This window comes from Protobothrops mucrosquamatus, unplaced genomic scaffold (genome assembly GCF_001527695.2).
Source record: "Protobothrops mucrosquamatus isolate PMUCROS unplaced genomic scaffold, P.Mucros_1.0 scaffold211, whole genome shotgun sequence".
Taxonomy (NCBI): domain Eukaryota; kingdom Metazoa; phylum Chordata; class Lepidosauria; order Squamata; family Viperidae; genus Protobothrops; species Protobothrops mucrosquamatus.
In genome coordinates, this window is record NW_015386565.1 from 682,594 (window position 1) to 703,631 (window position 21,038).

At 35.9% G+C, this 21,038-nt stretch overlaps 1 protein-coding gene across 1 annotated transcript in view; it reads right to left on the minus strand.

Moving 5' to 3' along the window:
* Positions 1–21,038, minus strand: part of RUNX1T1 (RUNX1 partner transcriptional co-repressor 1) — a 123,923-nt gene that overhangs the window by 37,968 nt on the left and 64,917 nt on the right. Inside the window, exons 2-5 of the mRNA XM_015813990.1 lie at positions 15,931–16,068; positions 12,893–13,134; positions 8,674–8,763; positions 2,145–2,326 (exon numbers count right to left, since the gene is read on the minus strand). Of these exons, the coding sequence (XP_015669476.1) occupies positions 2,145–2,326; positions 8,674–8,763; positions 12,893–13,134; positions 15,931–16,068 (652 nt within the window). The remainder of the gene's footprint in view (positions 1–2,144; positions 2,327–8,673; positions 8,764–12,892; positions 13,135–15,930; positions 16,069–21,038) is intronic.

The window sequence follows — 21,038 nt, forward strand, 5'->3', positions numbered from 1 at the left end:
TCTGTATTTGTTAAAATGAATCTGTGAGATTCATAAAGAGATGCTATCATTGCAGAACAGAAATGAGGAATGAAATCAAAATTTATCTTGGTTGCCAATGAAATGAAAAGAAAATTGAAAAATTGCTGACCTTGTGATCCTTGTGGGAAAATTGCTAGTGATTCCCCATTTTTTTGAGATGAGAGAAGTGAGGCCAGAAAAGAAAATGTTTTTAAAATTATTTTACCTATTTTATGGAACAGTTTTCACTAGAAATTGGATCTTGATCACTCATGATTATGATATTCAGAGAACAACTGAACTCTTTCATGGGGCTTTGAGTACTCAGTATATTTAAACTTTTATATTTACAGTATATTTATATTGCATTATTATTATTATTGATTTTCTTAGCATACTCTATATTTTATATGGATTTTGTTCAGGTTATTATATTAGAGGTAGTCTTCAGTTTAATGAGTTCTGTTCCCAAGGTCTATTCTTCAATTAAATTGTATGTAAGTTGGAACAGCAGTATTGTAAAAGTAGTATTGTATAATGAATTTGACCCATTGTGTATTTAACTTGAATCATCGTGTATTTAACACAAATTTTGCTACAATAGGCTCCTTCCTAAACTATGAGTCTTCCTTAAACTGGGGTGTTGTTAACCCAGGGACTTGCTGAACTTTGCATGATATGCACTATTGTAAGCCTCAGGAGGTCTAGAAGGATTTAGAAGCATGCAAATTTAATAATCAAACTAAATTTCACTTTTGCTACTTAAAAGGTATTTGACATCTACCCGTTTTCTTTTCTATCTTTCTCGCCTGCCCGCCTGCCTGGGGTTCTTGCTTTCTACTGTCTTTCCCACCCTTCCCTAGCAAAGAGACTTGGAGGCCAGAACATCCTTCCTCTTTGACTACTTCCTTCTTCTCTCTTTCAGGCAGGTCAACCTTCCTGGCCTGTCTTCTCTAGACAAGTCTTGATTCCGTGCCACCCTGCTCAAAAAGTGTGGCACTGCCCCAAAGCACAACTTGCCATGGAGAAGTAGTGAGAATTTCTGAAAGGTAGCCCTGTGCAGCCCAGTCAACCAGGTCTTGCTTCAGACCTGGAGACGTGCTGTGGTGACCCAAAACAAGCCAACAAGTCATCTTTGCTTGCTGCTCTTCTTGGAGCAGCAGTCTATGGGCCACCCAACACCCATTCAACATATTTTATACAAGGCTGAACTCTTGAGACCCTCGATGTAGTTTATGTGTACAAAATCTGGGATTTCAATATATTCAGCACATTTATCCAAATATGTCAAATATGACAATCATGTGCAGACCAAATATGAAATCAAGAATAGGAATCTTAGTACTAAATAATTACATTACTGTGAGATATTTTGACAAAAGGCAATTCTGTATAGTTTCCCCCACATTCTGGATAGTTCAAGTTGCATATACTCTAATGGGCTAAACGGACACATTGGAAATAAAGAAGTGGAGCTTTTTGAGAGTATGATCATTCTTCAATGTGTTCATTGCAAATTAAATCACACCCAGTATGTTTACATAATTTGCAAAATAATATATAAGCTACAATTGAATTCAATAATAATCCTACATATCACTGTTAGATTAGCTCCAATGTATAAACTGTGGGGTAATAATGACAACTGTGCCATTACTATAAACTATTCCATAATCTATAAAAAGTGCTAAATCAAAATCCACTTTTTGTGCAACACATTTTTCTATCCATGTGTGTCCAATAAAATGATGTAACAGACCCTCATTTTCTCTTTACAGTTCTTCTTTAAATATTTTGAAACAGCAGTCAAAGTGACTCAATGCATTGAAATCCCTTCTGCCAATTAAAGGCAGGAGGGGTAGTTTCACTCCAAGGGCTACATTTTCTAACTGTAGTTTTTTTTAATAGTATGCTAGTGTTAAGCGAGGCCAAACTTTATTCCATTCCCATTCATCCATCAGTCTATTTTGCTTATGCTCATTCATCCATTCTTACACACAGAAAGACGTTCCATGCTTTTTGCTGGATGATGGAAATCTGTGCTTTTGTGCAGAGAGAAAGCATACTGTTGAGACAAAATTGACAAAAATCAACATTGCAAGGGAAGTTTACAGAACATGGAAAAAATGCTCCTAGACATTTACCTGTCTGGAGTTCGCCTCTTCCCGTTTTCGTTCACATCGAGAAGCAGCTCTGAGGAGTCAACAGGTGAGGTGGTGCTGGCATCCAGAAGCAGCTGCTCATGCTGAGCGAGGTACTGGGCGGGATTTTGCTTGGCTAGCCTTGCACAATGTAGGAGCTCCCGCTGTAGCAGGGGCAAATTGGCCTGGAAGAACAGAAAAGGAGCAATATGACATATACCAGTGAATAGTTAGCCCTGCCACAAATCTATAGATCAAAAATGGAATGTTAGCTAGTTTTTCTCAATTACGAAAAGGTGACATATTACTTCCCACATGCGTAGACTAGAATTCTGCATTATCTAATCCCAAACACAACAGGAGGAAAGTAAGTCTGTGAAGGCTGAAGTCATAATCTTTTCCTCCAGTGTTAAATATTGATAACATTTAAAAATATACATATATTGCATCAAACCTGAACTATAGTTACAGTGTCAACAAACAATGATTTGGAAGCTTTGCCAATAATACAAAGCTTTGAATGGGGCTTTTCTAGAAAGGAGAGTGGAAAGCAAAACTCTCCTGGTTAAGAAAAACATCACATGCTTTGCAATACTAAACAACAGAAATTCTTCTCTGTGACCATCTGGCCCTTCTCCAGCTGCAGTGTACAGCCTCAGGCATAAATAGGGAAAAGCACTGCAGTGTGATTGGGGGATGTGAAGATCTCTTTGAGAAGAACAGGATGGAAGGAGAGGAAAAAAGGTATGCACACACACAAACACACACACACACACACACACACAGAGAGAGAGAGAGAGAGAGAGAGAGAGAGAGAGAGAGAGAGAGAGAGAGAGAGAGAGAGAGAGAGAGAGAGAGTTGTTAAAAGGCAAATAAAACTTTCCCTATGATCTTAAAAGACTCACAGAACTTTTGTAATTTTCTGCCTGCTATGAAAATTCATCAGCACGAACTTCCAAATCAAGAATTGTCTTGTGAAACTTGGATTTTGCAGGACAATTTAGATAACTGTTTGAGCAGGGGGTTAGACTAGAAGATCTCCAAAGCCCCTTTCAACTCTATTATTCTGTTAATGCTCATGTCTTGAATGTGATATGATGTGAGTTGTCTGCAATAGGTATTGTGTGAGAAATTTCAGCAAGCATGTTTTGGAGCTTGTTGAAAAGGTGATTGCTAGCTGCAGAATCCATCATATGTTCTATTCTCCTATGCTACCTAATTCTATGGCTGTGAAAGTTGGACCATAAGAAAGGCTGAGTGCCAAAGAATTGAGGCCTTTGAACTATGGTGCTGGAGAAGACTCCTGCGAGTCCCCTGGACAGCAAGGAAATCAAACTGGTCAGTCCTAGAGGAGATCAACCCTGACTGCTCTTTAGAAGGCCAGATCCTGAAGTTGAAACACAAATACTTTGGCCACCTAATGAGAAGGAAGGACTCACTGGAGAAGAGCCTAATGCTGGGAAAGATTGAGGGCAATAGAAGAAGGGGATGACAGAATGAGGTGGCTGGATGGAGACACTGAAGCAGTAGGCTTGACCTTAAATGGACTCCAGAAGATGGTAGAGGACAGGAAGGCAACGTTGTCCATGGGGTCGTGATGGGTCAGACACGACTTCGCATCTAACAACAAATCTAATTCTAGAGATGTAATTTTATAAGTGGCTTTTCTTTTCTTTTTTTTTATAAAAATGTTATTCTGAGACAAAGAGGCTCTTTATATGTGTGGGTATAAATGTGAACAGAGAAATTTCTGGCTAGCTTTTTCATCAGGCGCATTCCTTATTTGTGCCCATATTGAAAGCCTCCACATTTGTCTTCTCGCAAGCACTAAAAGTTTCTTTCCTTCTACCAGATACATTTAACAGGATTATAAGTTAATATTAATTTCATGAATTTTCCTGAAAAGTTTTCATTTTAAAAGAGGTAGAACTCATATTAGTATATGGACATACAATATATTTAAAAGTCCACCCATATCTACTTGCTATTTTCTATGTGTTTCCTTCCCATGTGTACCAAAGTTTTCTTCCTAGCTTTACGTAGGCAGTGTTTTCAGCCTTGCATACAGATGCCTCTATGCAGTCTTTAAATATCATTCCCAAATGGTATTTAGGAAAATGATATCATGTGCTAGACATCTTGCATGCAGATGTCTTTGGCCAGGCTTTTTTGGCTCATTCCCAGAAAGGGGCTTAATATGTGTTTGAAAAAGAAATCCTGGTCACAAAATATAAACAAGCTTTGAAAGGGAATGATGCGATCCGTAAGTTTCTAATATTTTATTAAAATTAAATTAAGTCAAGCACATTCACAAAGAATTGCTGAAAACTTGTTTTAAATTAATATTTACTAATAAGAAAAAAGAATCTATAATTTGAGAAATTTGTACTGAAAATACCTATTGGGATTAGAGAATATATTAAATTATGTTATAATTGATAGATTAAATATGCATAGCTGCATAAGCAAATAAGTAATGAGAGACATATACATGACCATTAACAAATGTATACATACAAATGACATAATACACACACTCTTTCCCTTAGTACTCTGTTTAATTTACTGACTCAATAAACATCTTCTGCCAATTTTTTTTTAAAATATGGTAATGCAAAGCAATTTTGCTTGCTCTAATTCTGGTGCCAGATTAGGTAATTAGAACGGTGTCTAATATCCTTCCAGTAAATGTTTCTCCATAAATGCAAAATGGAACTGAGGGTCTGTGAGTTACATTAGCTTAATGAAAACAAGACTTTAATGCATATTGTTACAGCAGCATTTCAATGCACTTATTAAAGCCCGTGTTCCCACAACCATATGGTTTTTGTCATTAATGTCTCCTTTGAGGAAAAGCACTAAAATTAGAAGAAGAAAAGAGAAGTTGCATCTTTGATTCTAGTGATCCCAAATAAATGATATGACAACCATATGGTGTGAAGCAATGATGGAAAGGTCTAGAAGTAGCCTTGTAGTTTTTTTCCCCCTTATTCTCTTTTGTGTTCTTTTTTTAAAGCTGCCTGCTTCACCACAATATTTAGATATGATGAAATGCAACACTGAAATAATTCCTCCTCTTAAAGACACAAAGAGAAATAAAATCTCATTCGATGTGAGAATTGTAACTGAATGTTTCTCCCTCCCCGCTCATCTTGTTAAACAATTGAATAAAACATTGTACAGCAAGTGGATATTAACAATGAATAACAAGTATTTGTCCTGTGGATATTTAAAATGATAGAAGTTGTTTTTGAACTGAAATTAAAGTTTCTGTTTTATGGATGATTTTTTTTATTTGTAGAAGATTTGTTCTGATTAAATAATTCTAGATTCATCCCAGCGTTATATATCTTACAGTATTACAGTAAAATAATAAATACTGCCACACAACAGTGTGCTGCGGCAGCCAAAAAAGCCAATGCAATCCTAAATTGCATTAACAGAAGGACTCAATCAACATCACGTGAGGTACTAATACCAGTCTAAAAAGCCTTAGTAAGACCACACCTAGAATACTGCAACCAATTTTGGTCTCTGCACTATAAAAAAGATGTTGAGACTCTAGAAAAAGTGCAGGGAAGAGCAACGAAGAGGATTAGGGGACTGGAGGCTAAAACATATGAAGAATGGCTACAGGAACTGGACATAGCTAGTCTAGTGAAGAAAAGGACCAGGGGAGACATGATAGCAGTGTTCCAATATTTAAGGGGCTGTCACAGAGAGGAGGGGATCAGCCTGTTTTCCAAAGGACCTGAAGGCCAGACAAGGAATAACAGATGGAAGCTGATCAAGGAGATTCAACCTAGAGGTAAGGAGAAATTTTCTGACAGTGAGAACAATCAACCAGTGGAACAGTTTGCCTTCCACTGTTGTGGGAGTTTCATCATTGGAAGCTTTCAACAAGAGACTGGACTGCCATCTGTTAGAAATGGTGTAGGGTCTTCTGTTTGGGCGGTGGGTTGGACTAGATGACCTACAAGGTCCCTTCCAACTCTGTTATTCTGATTCTGAACAATCAGTAGTAATTCATTGTAATTTATTTTACATTCTGACATTTCAAAATTTATAGATAATGAATTGGTATTGGGGAGGGCAACATTGTTGACTTTGTTTTAGCTAGGAGCTACAAAGCCGATGGGCAATTACTTATTTTATTTATATGGTATAAATAGTCAAGCCATAAAACCCAGAACATTAAGAACATAGAGAGTGAGTTTGGTCTAGTGGTTAAGGCACCAGGCTTAAGTTCAAGTCCTGTCTTAGCCATGAAAGCCAGCTGGGCCCAATCCACCTCACAGGGTTCTTGTGGGAGGCAAATATAAGGAAGATGCTGTAATGTGTCTGTTCTCCACTTTGAGGTATTTATAGAAAAACAATAAAAGTGAGAAATTAATAAATAGTGACTTGAAAAACAAGCCAACAACTGATAACACAAAAGTAAAAACAATAGCTTAAATGTCAATATCCCCAATTTAAATATAAATAATACTGAGCAAAGTTTTGAATGCACTATTGGAAAAAAGTAAAAAAAAACCTAATAACACCAACTTTATACACTAGGCTCAATTACCATCCAGATCCAGTGTCTGAGGGAAAATCTTGGAATTCAAAACTTCAAGATATTTTTCTTTACTTTCTTTAGAGGCTTTACTTTTTAACCTTCATTTTAGGGGCTTGGGAATATTTGTTTTTTTCAAAACAGTCTTTAAATTTTCTGGCCCAGCCCCCCCTCCCCAGAAAAAAAATTCCAATAAATCAGGATTGCTTACTCCATGTAACTGAGGGAAATCATATGACCCGTGGTCTGCATGTTTTTTTTTCTTTTGTTGTATTCATTTTTATAAAAAAAACAACTTGGTAGGGCCAAATGCTTTTCCCTTTTTTTGGGTACCATATGAAGCTAACTGAATTTTGATATGAGATAGTGAACCTTCTGCAAATGGCATGTTCAATAATGCGACCTATGAGGAAAGCCTGAAAATGTTTCCTGGTAGATATTTATTGGAAAACCCTTCCTCATAGAAATCTTGATCAAGTTTGCTTGAAGGAAGTGGAAAGTAATGAGGCTTTCACTCTGCTGAATGATTTTGTTTCAGATCACTAGTTCCTTGCTTTAGGAAGCTGGTGATTCTGAACAGGATATCTAAGGGGGAAGGGAAAGCTTAAGACATCTGGTTTCCTAATGCAAGAGGTCGAAAACGGGGTTTCTGTTGCCCTGCTGACACAATACATGCAATATATTATGAGTCAAATCACCAGGTCTTACTTAGTTGTCTGGATTAAAGACATTGCTGTGAAAAAACTTCGCCCCTTTTGTTTGTGTGCTGTGATGTTGTAGACATGTACAGTATATGTAAGATAGAGTATGCAGTATGGTTCTGCTTTCATTATTTTGATGAAAGCACTGTATCCTGCAGATGATTCTGATTGGACTTTGTAATGTTCAACCATATAAGTTTCAGAGAAGAGTCTTTTCAAAGTATATACAGGTAGTTCTCGACTTATGTCCACAAATGAGCCCAAAATTTCTGTTGCTAAGCGAGACATTCGTTAAGTGAGTTTTGCCCCATTTTACGGCCTTTCTTGCCACAATTGTTAAGTTGCAGTTGTGAAGTTAGTAACAGGGTTGTTAAGTGAATCTGGTTTCCCCGTTGACTTTGTCAGAAAGTTACAAAAGGTGATCACATGACCCTGGGACACTGCAACAGTTGTATATATGAGTTGTCAGTTGCCAAGTTTCTGAATTTTGATCACGTGGTTGTAAGTGTGAAAAACAGTCATAAGTCACTTTTTTCAGTGCCGTTGTAACTTCGAACTGTCACTAAATGAACTGTTATAAGTTGAGGACTACCTGTGTATGGTCTTTCAGGCCATTACTTTGTCATCATATCAAATGTGAAATGAACTGAATAAACTCTATATAAGGCGGCTTTTGAAAATCACTCAATGCAATGGCCAGGCAGGAATGGGTATGTCCATATAACACCTTTGCTTCATGCACTGCACCAGTTACCAGTTAGCCTCCAGTGCAATATAATATATATAGCTCCAAAGAGTACCACTGCTTATACAAAACTTGTGTAGCGATAGTAGCAGTTTCTCCTGCTAGTGAAACAGCAGGAGCATTATTAGGTGATTTCATTTTTTACTGCTACTGATAATAAACCAAGCTGTGCAGGATGTTGGATCAATGGAGCTAGATCTGGTGAAGGAGGCACTGTCAATCAACTAAACATACATAGGAGAAAATGGATTGAACAGATGAGGTAGCACAGTTGAAAAATGATTTTATAACAGTGCTTTATAACACTGAAAATAGATGTTACAGAGCTAACAAATTCTGTCTAGTTAGCAATGAATATATAGAAAATAATTATTCTAAAAGAGTTTATCCCACTTACACTAGGAATGGAGCCCTTAAATATGAGAATCATTTTCCTCACTCTCTTAAAAAGCAGAACTATAATACACATCGGTGACCGAGCAATGATATAGTTTAAAATAGTTTCCAGATCAATGATCTGTGCAATACCTTCAAAAATGGGATGACAAAAGGTCGCAGTGGGAAGTTAGTGGCTTCTTGCAGTTTGGAATGAAATTCTTCAATTGTCAAAGTAGAGTTCTGTTGAATGAAAAAAAAATCTGACTCTGTAAAATGGATAATAGAAATGTTTTGGCAATATACATTAGGCTTGCAGTATTTTACACAGAGAAACATTCTTAAATGTTTTGTATTAATAATGTTGTAGCCTTCATTTTATCTCATGAAAATCATTACATTAATATAGTATAAAAAATACTACCACTATTTTGTTGTTGTATTTATGTAATTCAGGTTACCTTAAGACTACATTAGTTCCGGGAAAAAATGTCTGGTTTAATTTAAAAATTCATGTCTTTATGCAGTCATGTTTGTACTCATGAATGAGAAACAGAACAGGAATAATATATTTGGAGAAAGTACCAAACTAGCAGAAACGTCTATTTAACAGTCAATTGTCTCTGCATGACAGCTACTACTCATACTGCTATTGGTACAAAGCTAAAAGACATTAAGTAGTGGGCTAGCCATAACTCAGTATGTATTGACTTTTTTATATTGTCCTCCTTAAAGATTTTTTGGAGATTCAATTCATACAGTGCAGTATGTATGTGTTAATCAGTTGTAAACTCAGAATGAGATGCAGCTGCCATGTTGAAGGCTATTTTCAGTACAGGTGGTCCTCAACTTACAACCTAAAATTTCTGTTGCTAAGCAAAACAGTTGTTAATTGCATTTTGCTCCATTTTATAACCTTTCTTGCCACAGTTGTAAGCGAAGTTAGTAACAGGGTTGTTAAGTGAATCTGGTTTCCCCATTGACTTTGCTTGCCAAAAAGTCACAAAAGGTGATCACATGACCCCGGAACACTGCAACCGTCATAAATATGAGCCAGTTGCCAAGCATCTGATCATGTGACCATGGAGATACTGCAATGGTCATATGTATGAAAAATGGTCAAATAAGTCAGTTTTTTCAGTGCCATTGAACTTCAAAGAGTCAATAAATGAACTGTTGTTAAGCCGAGGACTATCTGTATCGCCTCTGAGTACCTCATGATTCTCCATTATTTATACACAATCCAAGTCAAGGAATCTCTGAAGGCTCTGCTGAAACCTATATTTAATTTGAGTAGCTGAGACATAAAAGCAATAATAAACCCACATCCTTCATTTAAACAGAGCATATGGTTCAATAGCTAATACTATTGTAGGTATACTGAATCAGACCATAACATCCATTATTTTCCTTTCATGGTGGCACAAACATAGTATTTTGGAAACAAAAAATATATATGGTTGGAAGTCTAACATAAATGGTTGCAAATCCTACATTGTTTTTAATAGTTACTGAGATATCTAAGCAATAGCACCTAGACTTATTTATCGCTTCATAGTGTTTTACAGCCTTGTCTAAGCGGTTTACAGAATCAGCATACAACAATCAAGGTCCTCATTTTTTTGTAATATTTTATTGATTTTCTAATTTTACATTTAAGTATTTAAAAAGCAACTTGGCAGCTGACTTAATCAATAATTCAATAACATACACAAATCTTTAGTACAAAACTCAAAGTACCACATCAAATATTTCCTCTCCTTTTCCCTTAATATCTACTGTCTCATATTTAAACTAATACAATTCTTATTGTATCCATTAAGTAAAGATAGCATTGTTACATTTATAAATAAATTTTTAGCTTATACATATACATATCCTAGTTACTTTAACATTCAATCTTTATAAACAATCAATGTCCTGTAGTTAGTTTTTCCCAATTTTTAGTTTCCCGTCAACATTTAAATTTAACATTTGATATTTATAATTTCCAAATTTTTGGTAACCAAAATTTCCTTTATCACAATTCTTAACAAAGTCTAATATTCAAAATACACATCTTATCTATTTGAGTATATTCTATTTCCCACCATCATCTAATTAATAATACAATATAACAGTTCTTATTTTCAACTAGTTTCCAAATGTCTTAAATCTAATGACCAAAATTTCCCCTATTTCAACATCAAATATTTCTTCTTTTTCTCTTGATATCTACTATCTCATATTTAAGCTAATACAGTTTATAAACAATCAATATCCTATTTATTTGTTTTCCCCAATTTTTAATTTCCCATCAATATTCAAATTCAACTTTTAGTATATTTCCAAGTTTTCAATGACCAAAGTTTTCTTTATCTCAATTCATAACAAAATCTGGTATTCAAAGTATACATCTTGTCTATTTAAGTATATTCTATTTTAATTAGTAATATAAAATACTCGCTGATAAATCAAAATCCCAATTTTCTTCAGCCTTATTCTAGCTTTCTTCCTTTGCCATCTCGCCCTCCATGTCAGTGCTTTTAGGACATCAAATAGATCTCCCTCTGTTATTATATATATTATTTGAAATAAAAGAGACCATCCAGTTGCTATTTTTTTGCAAGGGCTAACAAATCATATCTCTATTATTCCAGATCCCCATAATTGTCCTGGTATGTTTGTCTTCTCTTCAGGCTATTCTTCTACTTGCTCCTCAAGTTTCTTCTGGTTTATATAGAAAGTCTTTTCCATTTTCAATGTTGTAAGTCCCTTTTCTGAATTCTCCATTGACTGTATTTGTTGGTCAGTTCAATCCTCTGTCATAGTATTTAATTGTTCCACTTCTTCTGTTATGTTTTGTGTAGTTGATTCTTTAGTTGTAGTCAAAATTTGAATTCGTATATCTAGGCTGACATCTTGTTCTTTTCTGTAGCATCTTATTTCATCACAAGCTGAAAGAATGGTTTCATGTATTGCTTTTAACATAAGGAGAATCTGTTCCTGGTCTTCATCCATATTCTCTTAGTAGTGTGTTAAATTAAGAACTTTAAAGTCAGAGAATGAAAATAATTTTATAACTGAGTGTAGAACACTGCTGAGCTTCTCACAGCTGATAATTGTCAAGGTTGAAAAAGTCTTATCTGTAGTTTGGCTTCCAGCCAAGTCTCCTTTAGACAATAACAAGTTGTAATATCAAACGTAGCCACAAGATGTCACCAATGCCATTTATGGTTTTTTAAGTCCAAAATTTTTATAATCCTTTTTCCAATTTTATTTATTTTTTGTAAATAAAAACCAAGGTGTTCGACAGAGATAATATTTTGTCCCCAAATTCTAAAAGCATATAAATCCAGTTAGATTAAGATTATTCTTTCAATGTTTTAACTTCCCTAGATAGTCAGTCGCCGCTATTCTTAGAGGGTGGGATAAAAGTTCCCTTCCCTCTTTCCTCACAGGGGAGAAGATACTTTGGGCAGCTTTTGCAGGAGAAAAAAAAATACTTGGGATTAAAGAGAGGTTCAGATCTCACCAGTCTCATCTGTGCTGCTTTGGAGTGCCTGGTGGTAAGTTTGACTTCGGCTGTCTGCAGCCTAGTGATGAGCCATATTTCTATGGCCGGTCTTTTGTCCGCTGGTTTGGAGGGTTGCCCCGTATCGAGTGGAAGGGCTACTGCCCTCCCACAATCAAGCAGGGATCCCCCCTACAGGATGACCTTTGACCCTTTCCAGGGTCCCCCAGCGGTGCAAAATCGAATGTGGAAGACGGAGCTCACCTTCCAGTGGCTGCAGCAGCCACGATGGCAAGCCGGAAGTCCTCAATCAAGGTCCTCATTTTGCCGACCTCAGAAGGATGGAAGGCTGAGTCAACCTTGAACCAGGATCAAACTCCTGGCAGTGGGCAGAGTCAGAGTCAACCTGCAATACTGCATTCTAACCACTGCACCCACCACAGTTCCTAAGATTCATGAAAATACCTGATCCCCTTTTAAGGGCCATCACCTTATCTTATGCAAATAAGTCCATAAATTAAATCTGTGGTTTGTGATAAAGTACTGTCCTTTGCAACCATACTATGTGCAGGATAGTCCTAGTTCTAAAATTATGAAACAGGAAGGTTTTTTTTAAAGAGTATTATGGAAATCCAGGATTCAAACAGAGTTCAAGGATTGGGCAAATCATTATGATGAAGACTTACTTGCCTCAACAGTATAGCTCAGGCTAAAAACACTTCTTTGAGCCCCTTGGAAGAATGCTGGGTATAAATGAAATAAATAAAATGTAAGTACCACTTATCTTCTTGTCTGGTATATCAATAAAAGGGAGGTTTCAAATAGAGGCTGAAGAGAAATAAAGAAATCCACAGTTATTAAATAATTTAATTCACTTACCACAAGTCCTAGCACAAGGGTACGCACTCTCTCCCCAATTTCTGGTGAAATGTCATTGCCAAACTGCTGTAAGGTTGTAAGAAATCTCTTCAGTTTGCTAAGCTGCCGAGCTCCACAAGCTGGTGGTAGTTGCTGATTAGCCAAAGACGAAGAGGAAGAGGAGGATGGGCCATTGCTAAAGCCATTTGGTGGGGAAGGAGCCCCATTCAAAGCTGTTGGTGAATGGCTCGTGCCGTTAGTTACTAAAAAAGGAAAGAATACAGAGAAAGACATGTCTTCAGAACTTTTTCAGCTTCATATTTCCCTAAGTTAGAATATTTCTGAAGGAGGTATTTTGCATAGATAAACCATGGTGAAATGCAATGGTTTAAAGCAATTGGACAATCATTTCTCCAAAATGGTATAGGGTTTCCTGCCTGAGCAGAGGGCTGGACTAGAGACCTCCAAAATCCCTTTCAACTCTATTATCATGTGAGTCTGCTAACGTCTTGTTTTCCTAAATAATAAAGACATTGTAGCTAAATTGCAGTAAATGCTTTAGATTTCAAAAAAGCATTGGGCAATAGCTCTCTTTTATTAGATTCTCAGAAATAGGTCTGTGGATTCTTTGAGTGATTACTTACAAGTTCCCTGTTCTACTTGAGTTTAATTCAAAATTGGGGTACCAGAGGATTAGTTGCAAAACGCACATCAATCATAGTAGACATTTTGCAAACAATCAATCCCAGCTATTTTTTGAGAGTTCCTCCAACATGCTTTCAAAATCTAAATGAGTCTCTCAGCTCTTTCTCAGGCTAACATTAATCTTATCCTAAAAGAGAACAACGTATTGAATAACTGAATATTTTTCTGTACATTTTAAATAGGATGCAAATACACAGCTTCCTATTGTCTTTCAGGATGAAAACTCTGCATGCATATAGTTTTGCAATTATAAATGTTGGCTTCAATAGGAGCACGTGATACATTTTAATGGAATGAAAACCTGATTACCAAAGTAAGCATTCTGTAAGTATTCATTAGATTTATAGTTGACCTTTCTTCCAGAAGATTAAGATGGCATACTAGGAAACCCTTCCCATTTTTTTTCAAAACAACATCCTTATGGAGTTTATCCAAAAAGACTTTTAGTACCAATAATTACTGTTTGCATAATGCTGAGATCCTGTGGGTTTAAAATAAGGAACCCAGCACATTCTTTAAAACTGTGACTCAAAACTTATATGTTTTTAATTTTCTCTTGGCTTTTGTGAGAAAGAGCAAAAAAGAAAGGCTGTTTTTTTAATGCATTTGCTGTCTGATCACAAGTTCCTTAAATTCCCAATTGTGTTGATTGTATGGCTCTATGCATAAAAACCTGGTTCCTGCACATGTTACATTATGTAAAGTGTGCAGGTTTTCAAAACAGCGCTTCATTCTCCAGCATAAATTGACTGGGCAATTTTCAGGATGTGATTCTTTTTTTATAAGGACTTCTTTATAATAAAATATTCCAGACTAAGGAGGTTTTGAGGGACTCAAACCCAGGTGAATAAGGTTCTAAAGATGCTGGTCTCATTACAGTATAGAGCAACAATACCATGAAACAAAATTCTGTGATTATAAATTCATTGCAGGAAGTACCTGAAAAAAGAAAAAGGATCTGTCACAAGCCCAGGCTTGCCATAGTCACACTGGACTTTTGAAAAGTTATAAAAAGGTGAAATGGATAGTCTGAAGCACCTTCACAGAAGAGAAATTGGAGTACCTGGACCTGGGTTATAGGCTAGCAATTTTATTTTTGCAGTGTGTGTGTGTGCGTGCGCGCAAAACCTTCCCCTTCTAATCTGAAAGAACTCACAATGCATATATTTTTAATATCTCTACTTTTTGAGGTTATAACAATACTTTTCAATCTTTAAATAACCTTCCTTTAGTTAAATAGGGAAATATGAGGAAGTACAGCTTGATGGGTTTTTTTTCTGGCATTGCTCCTATCTGAACAAGTATACAGATGTTACTTATCACAATATACTCTAAGAAGAGGGATAAAAACCAGACAGCTGCTGACAGTGGGGAAACAATACTCCTGAAAATAGAACAGGAAAAACAGAAATATATAATAGCATCCCTGTCATTATGTGGTTAGAGAAGTTGAGTTACAATTATTACAAACTGAGGCAGTACTTTCCAATCTAAATAGTTGCCGATCTGCTTTTTAAAAACAAGTAAGCTTTAAATCTACCACAATCAACTGGACAGATATACCAATTGGAAATGGTTAATTCGGTTGTCAAAAAAGTTCATTTTTTTTCTTTCAGCATCAACTCTCATTCAGAATGCTACAATGCAAACAAACAAACTAGTCTTCACTAGTGAACTGGAAAGAAGGATAAACAATGTTAAAGATTTGTATAGTGTAGGGGACAATTAATAGTTTAAATAATATTATCCAAAATGAGAGCATTAAGGACAGAGGAAAGATCAAGATGTTTGCTGCAGCTTCACTTTTCTTATCAAAAGCATATATAGAAGAAAAGTATAATTACATGTTGTGAGTGAATTTTTACTACAGGTAGTACTCAAGTTACAACTATAATTGAGCCCAAGTTTATGTTGCTAAGTGAAACATTTGCTAAGTGAGTTTGCCCCATTTTATGACTTTTTCTTGCTACAACTGTTAAATGAATCATTGCATTTGTTAAGTTAGTAACATGGTTGTTAAGTAAATCGGACTTCCCCATTGTCTTTGTTTCTCAGAACGTCGCAAAAGCTGATCACGTGACCCCAGGACACTGCAACTGTAATAATAATCAACCAGTTGTCAAGCATCTGAATTCTGATCATGTGACCATTGGGATGCTGCAATGGTCATAAGTATGAAAAAGAGTCATAGGTGTGGTAACTTTGAATGGTCACTAAATGAACTGTTGTAAGTTGAGGACTTTATGTGTAAATTTCACCCACAAAACACCAATAGTTCTTGTTATTAAGGGATAGTTTTATGTTGTTTGTTTTATTGAATGTACTTTTCTTGGTCAAAGAAGTTTCTGCCTTACATGTTGTGGGTGTGAAAGAACTGGTTCTTGGGGCTCCTTGGGTTGTTGGGGGAGGAGGCATTGTTGGAGGGGTCAGCCTGGATTGTGTCTTCACATCCACAGGTGAATCTGGCATTGTGGAATGCTTCTCAATGCGATCTGTAATAGATAAAAAGTTTACTTGTTCAAATAGGTAAAGATACCAGCTACCAAATATAACAGTTTTCGGTTCTCAGATATACAAATATATTTTAGGATTGGGTAAACTTTCTTTAATTTGAGAATCTTTTTTTTTCATTATTGAAAGCAAACCAAAAAGTGTGATAGTGTTATCCTTAACTTTCTATAATTGAGTTCAGGTGGTAGTGTAGCTGGAAGAATAATGCTTGGTATAAAGAGATTATAGCCTTAACAAGAAGACCATCAAATTCTGGTATTATGATTCTTTCATGAAGATCAGCTACACAACACTTTAACATTTGATGTTTACTCTATTTTATTTTCCTGGCATTGCCATTCTATGCCCAAACACTGTAAATAAACCCATGGAAGTTAGAAAGATCCAGTTCTTCCCAATTAGAGTTTGGATTGTACACGCAGGGGCATATTACACCAGTTTCCCCCATGCATTGCTTTAAATAAAAATTAGTCTGTGATTTGGCTTGCTATAACTATCTTCTCCTTTGCTTGAGCCAAAGGGTATTCCTATACCAAAAATCCACCACTGAATACAATCAAGTTTAATTATTTCGCTGTATTCAGACATGTTTCACAATGAAGTAGCAGCAATACTTCCAAATGAATACATTTAAGACCCGATGTAAGATACATTCTGATTAAATACTCTTGGTGATGTAATATGTAAGCTGACCATGAAGACATTTTATATGCCATTTAAGTATTTACATCAATGTTAATTAATTTTAAAAGTCACCTACAAAACTGGAAACTTTTCTGACTCCTGAATATACCTCATGATTACACAATTTTTCTCATGATATTACTAGATTAAGTGGCCTAGCTAGATTGACATTTTCCTATACCTTTTTTCCTTATATACTTGATACATGCACACAGCAAGTAATCTAATAGCTGTAAGATCTGTGTAAGATGAAAGCATTTACAAAGCACCACACATAACCCTTAATAGCATGGTTAATATTCCACATAATGTCTGGAAATTAACTGTGTGATTTATTCTTAAATACGGTGGATTGTTTGGATTTCTTGTAGTCTCTGAATCATCAAATCTGACATTTGAGAAAAAATCTGAGAAGGTTGTTTAGTCAGGGATGATGTTACATGCTTTGCAAACTTACTAATATAAAACTGCTACATTTTATAAGAATGTTGGGAAAATACTGTATCAATTTATCTTTGTGGATAAAGAAAAATTAGTAAACATAATTTGCCATTTAGACTTTAAAAATCGAACTATTAAAGCAGTTAATAGAAATCTCTATGGAAGTAAAAAGACAAAACATTGTTTCATATTTTTCTCTTTCACACAATACTGGCTGAATTGATGGTCCCTTAGCCACTTTCCTTGGCAGAAGATACAGTATTAAGACGATGCTAAATTTAATAGCATTGAATTAGAAGCCTGTGTAAGAAGTCTAATCATTAAACGATAGTGACTGAAATATGAACACTTAAATAAATATAGCTAAATTCAGTTTGATTTCCTGTATGATTTATTTCACAGTTCACAATGGGTAAAAGAAATGAAAAAAAATCCTTCTATAAACCTTTGTTTTAAAAAATCAAAGGCACGAAAGGACAAGATTGGTGAAAAAAAAATAACATTTTTGGGTAGCTTCCAAAACAATTAAATCCAATGGAAACCCCACTGAAGTGACTGGGAACAATATGAAAACATCCTCATGTTTGAATTTGTCATTTTCAAGAAAGAAACTGCAACTGTAAAAGCTCTCCTTTTTTCAGGTTATAATTTCAATTCAGTAGACAATCAAGCATTTATTTTTCAAAATTTCTTTTAATGAAAAATAGAGTTTTATAATGGAAAATAAAGGCCTGGAACTATAATTTCATTATCAGAAACGTATCAGAGTCCACAGAGTTTATGTAGAATTAAACCTAAAAAGTATAGTTCTTTGCAAACTGTGGGACTAAATATTAAGATATCTGCAAAGAAGGAAGAAGAGGAGTGTTGTAAACAAAACAATGTTCCCTAAAAAAACACACTTGGCTGATACTGTGATCAAATATTTAATAGGCATGATAAATAAACTTAAACCGAACAAGTTTGGAAATGTTGTTTGTTCCACTCACCTACAGCGTCAGCAGCGAGGAAATACTGTATATAACATTTAGCCTATAATGCAATAGAGGAAAAGAGGCATGGCAGGGACTACAGGCTGTCCTAAATAAAGGCAGATATTTCTGCCATGCCAAGAAAGGAGAGAGAAGAGAGACTTGCCAGAGCTGGCCAGAAGATAACATTGGCAATTGCTGGTCCATCTGTTTTGCATTCTGCTAACACTCATGCTGAAGTGTTGGAAAATGTATACCAGGTACACAGGTCTGAAAACATGTGTGAGCCTGAACATGAACAGAGAGGAGCAATATGTGGAGGAAGGAAAGGAAGTTATATTGTAGTTGTGAAAAGGCAATCACAAGGTATCCCTCCAATTCAATTCCTGGGAACTGAAAAAGTAATTTCTTTCTCCCTACAACACAATGGCAACATATTGCCTCCCATTTTAGAGCAGTTGAAAAATGAGTTGACCTCAAAAGACAGAGGAAAGTGTGGGTGGTCTGAATGACTATACAGTCTTTAAGGCAAAAGCCCCATTTATTATTCAACTAGACAAGAGAAATGCTATTCCGATATATTAGTTGCCCCATAAGGTTTATATCGAATATTATAGAGAAAGTTTTTTATTAATATAATGAGTTATATTTCCCAACTCTTTGCAATTGCCTTCCACTTGCTATGCAACCTAGGTCCTCAGAGTAGGTTGGGCAAGGTGTAGGATTATAAACCACTTGGTTAGCAGTCTATTGTGTTGGTGAACACAATACTATTTCATATATTGCCTATGACACTATTAAAAACAACTGGTATATTTCAAGCTGTAAATTACTTTCCAATCTTTTAAAAACGAATTTAAACTAATTTGAAATAATTATGCATAATAATAATCTTTATAACCTAAATATAAATTAATTAGTAATTAATGTTACTGAGTATCATAAGAATTTTTGGTAGATTTGGTTCTATTAGTTCCTAGGATTTCAAGAAATCCTTCAGTTGATGGAATGGAGTTGGGGAATCATATAAAAGAAGATTTAATCTGGATAATTCTGATACCTTGTAAATGTGTAAAAAGTGGCAGAACTGAGGAAATGTGAAATCTTACATCTTAAATACCATAACTATATGCTACATTGGACGTTTAAAAAAATTACTTTTCAATCATTGGCCATAATTACATGTATTACTTTTGAACAGAACTAGATGTGTAGTGTATCATGATGGAAATCTGGGCATAATGTTAAAAGCAATCACAAAAATTATCCTAGTGTTATTAATTTGTAAATCTAACTTTGATTTTGAAGCAAAGGAGTAGAAAGATTCTAAACTTGCAAATGGCAGCTTTATGTTTTTGTAAACTTACTAATAACAGAAAAAAGCTATTAGAAAGTAGAGCCTAGCTCAGTGGTGGCGAACCTATGACACGCGTGCCAGAGGCGGCACTCAGAGCCCTCTCTGTGGGCACATGCACCGTTGCCCCAGCAGAGTTTGCCAGAGTAGCGAGCACGTGGCGTTTGGAAGCGACAGGGCAGGAAGTGAGTGAGCAAGCGGCATTGGCCCCCCGGGGATGCCCCGGAGATGGCAAGGGACTGGCCCTGGCCATGCTCACCTGGTCTGCCGTGACCACTGCAGCCACACCCACCCAGTGGGCCACGCCCCCCCCGAGGGCACCACAATGCTGATGCAGCCCTGGCACTTTGCGATAAATAAGTGGGCTTTGGGTTGCAGTTTGGGCACTCGGTCTCTAAAAGGTTCGCCATCACTGGCCTAGCTCTATGTTAGATGTTCTAATTACCAGATCAAGTTATATTTAGGTATGAAAGAATGAACATACTGCAACTAAAGCTTTAATTCATCTCTCAGGGACAATGGAGCACAGGAAAGGAATGGGGTGAAGCAGGAAGAGGCTCACACATCATTCCCCAAAAGCTCCTCCCACTTTATCTGAAGTTATCCTCCACTTCACCTGTTAATTGTTCAATACAAATTTACCTTTCTCCCATCACATAGACCAGAAAGAAAAATTGATAGCAATCTTGACAATTTCATTCCAACACAACCAATAGAGCAAATTGGTGAAGTCCTGCAAGGGAATGGCAGTGAGTGATCATAGCCAGAAGGTTGCAAAATGTGATCACATGACCCTTGGACATTGAACCAGCATAAATATGAGTCAGTTGCTAAGCATCTGAATTTGATCACTTGACCATGGGGATGCTGCAATAGTCGTAAGTGTGCAAAATGGTCATAAGTCTATTCAACAACACTCCAATTTCAAATGTGTAATGACAGATGATCCAATTAATGGCATGAAATTTTCATCCTCCAAATCAGCTTCCACCCACAGCTTTATTGATCTCCTATAAATGTCTTCTCTCCCTCCTACTTAGGCACAATACACGAATGAAATGAGTGAAACACAACATAGTAATCAGTCACCATAAAGTTGCCTTTAAAAGAATTCAATATTTTAAAAAATAGTTTAGAATATGATTTTAGTTCACCTCTTCATTCTCAGTTGGTCTGGGATCTGGTTATGGTTCAGAGGTTGCCAGATGACTATAGGTTTTTAACCATGACTTTGACTTGCTTGCTTTTTATGTTTCTCAATTTTAATTTTCACTTTTAATTGGGTTTTACATTTAGTTTTAAAGGGTATTATGATAGTTATTGATTTATGAATTTTGTTTACTGGTTGTATTATTTGCTTGTTTTAATTGTACGAGCTGCCCAGAGTCACGAATGTGAGATGGACATCTAAACAAATCAAATGAATGAATGAATGAATGAATGAATGAATGAATGAAGGTAGGAAGGTAGGAAGGAAGGAAGGAAACATAATGTCTATATT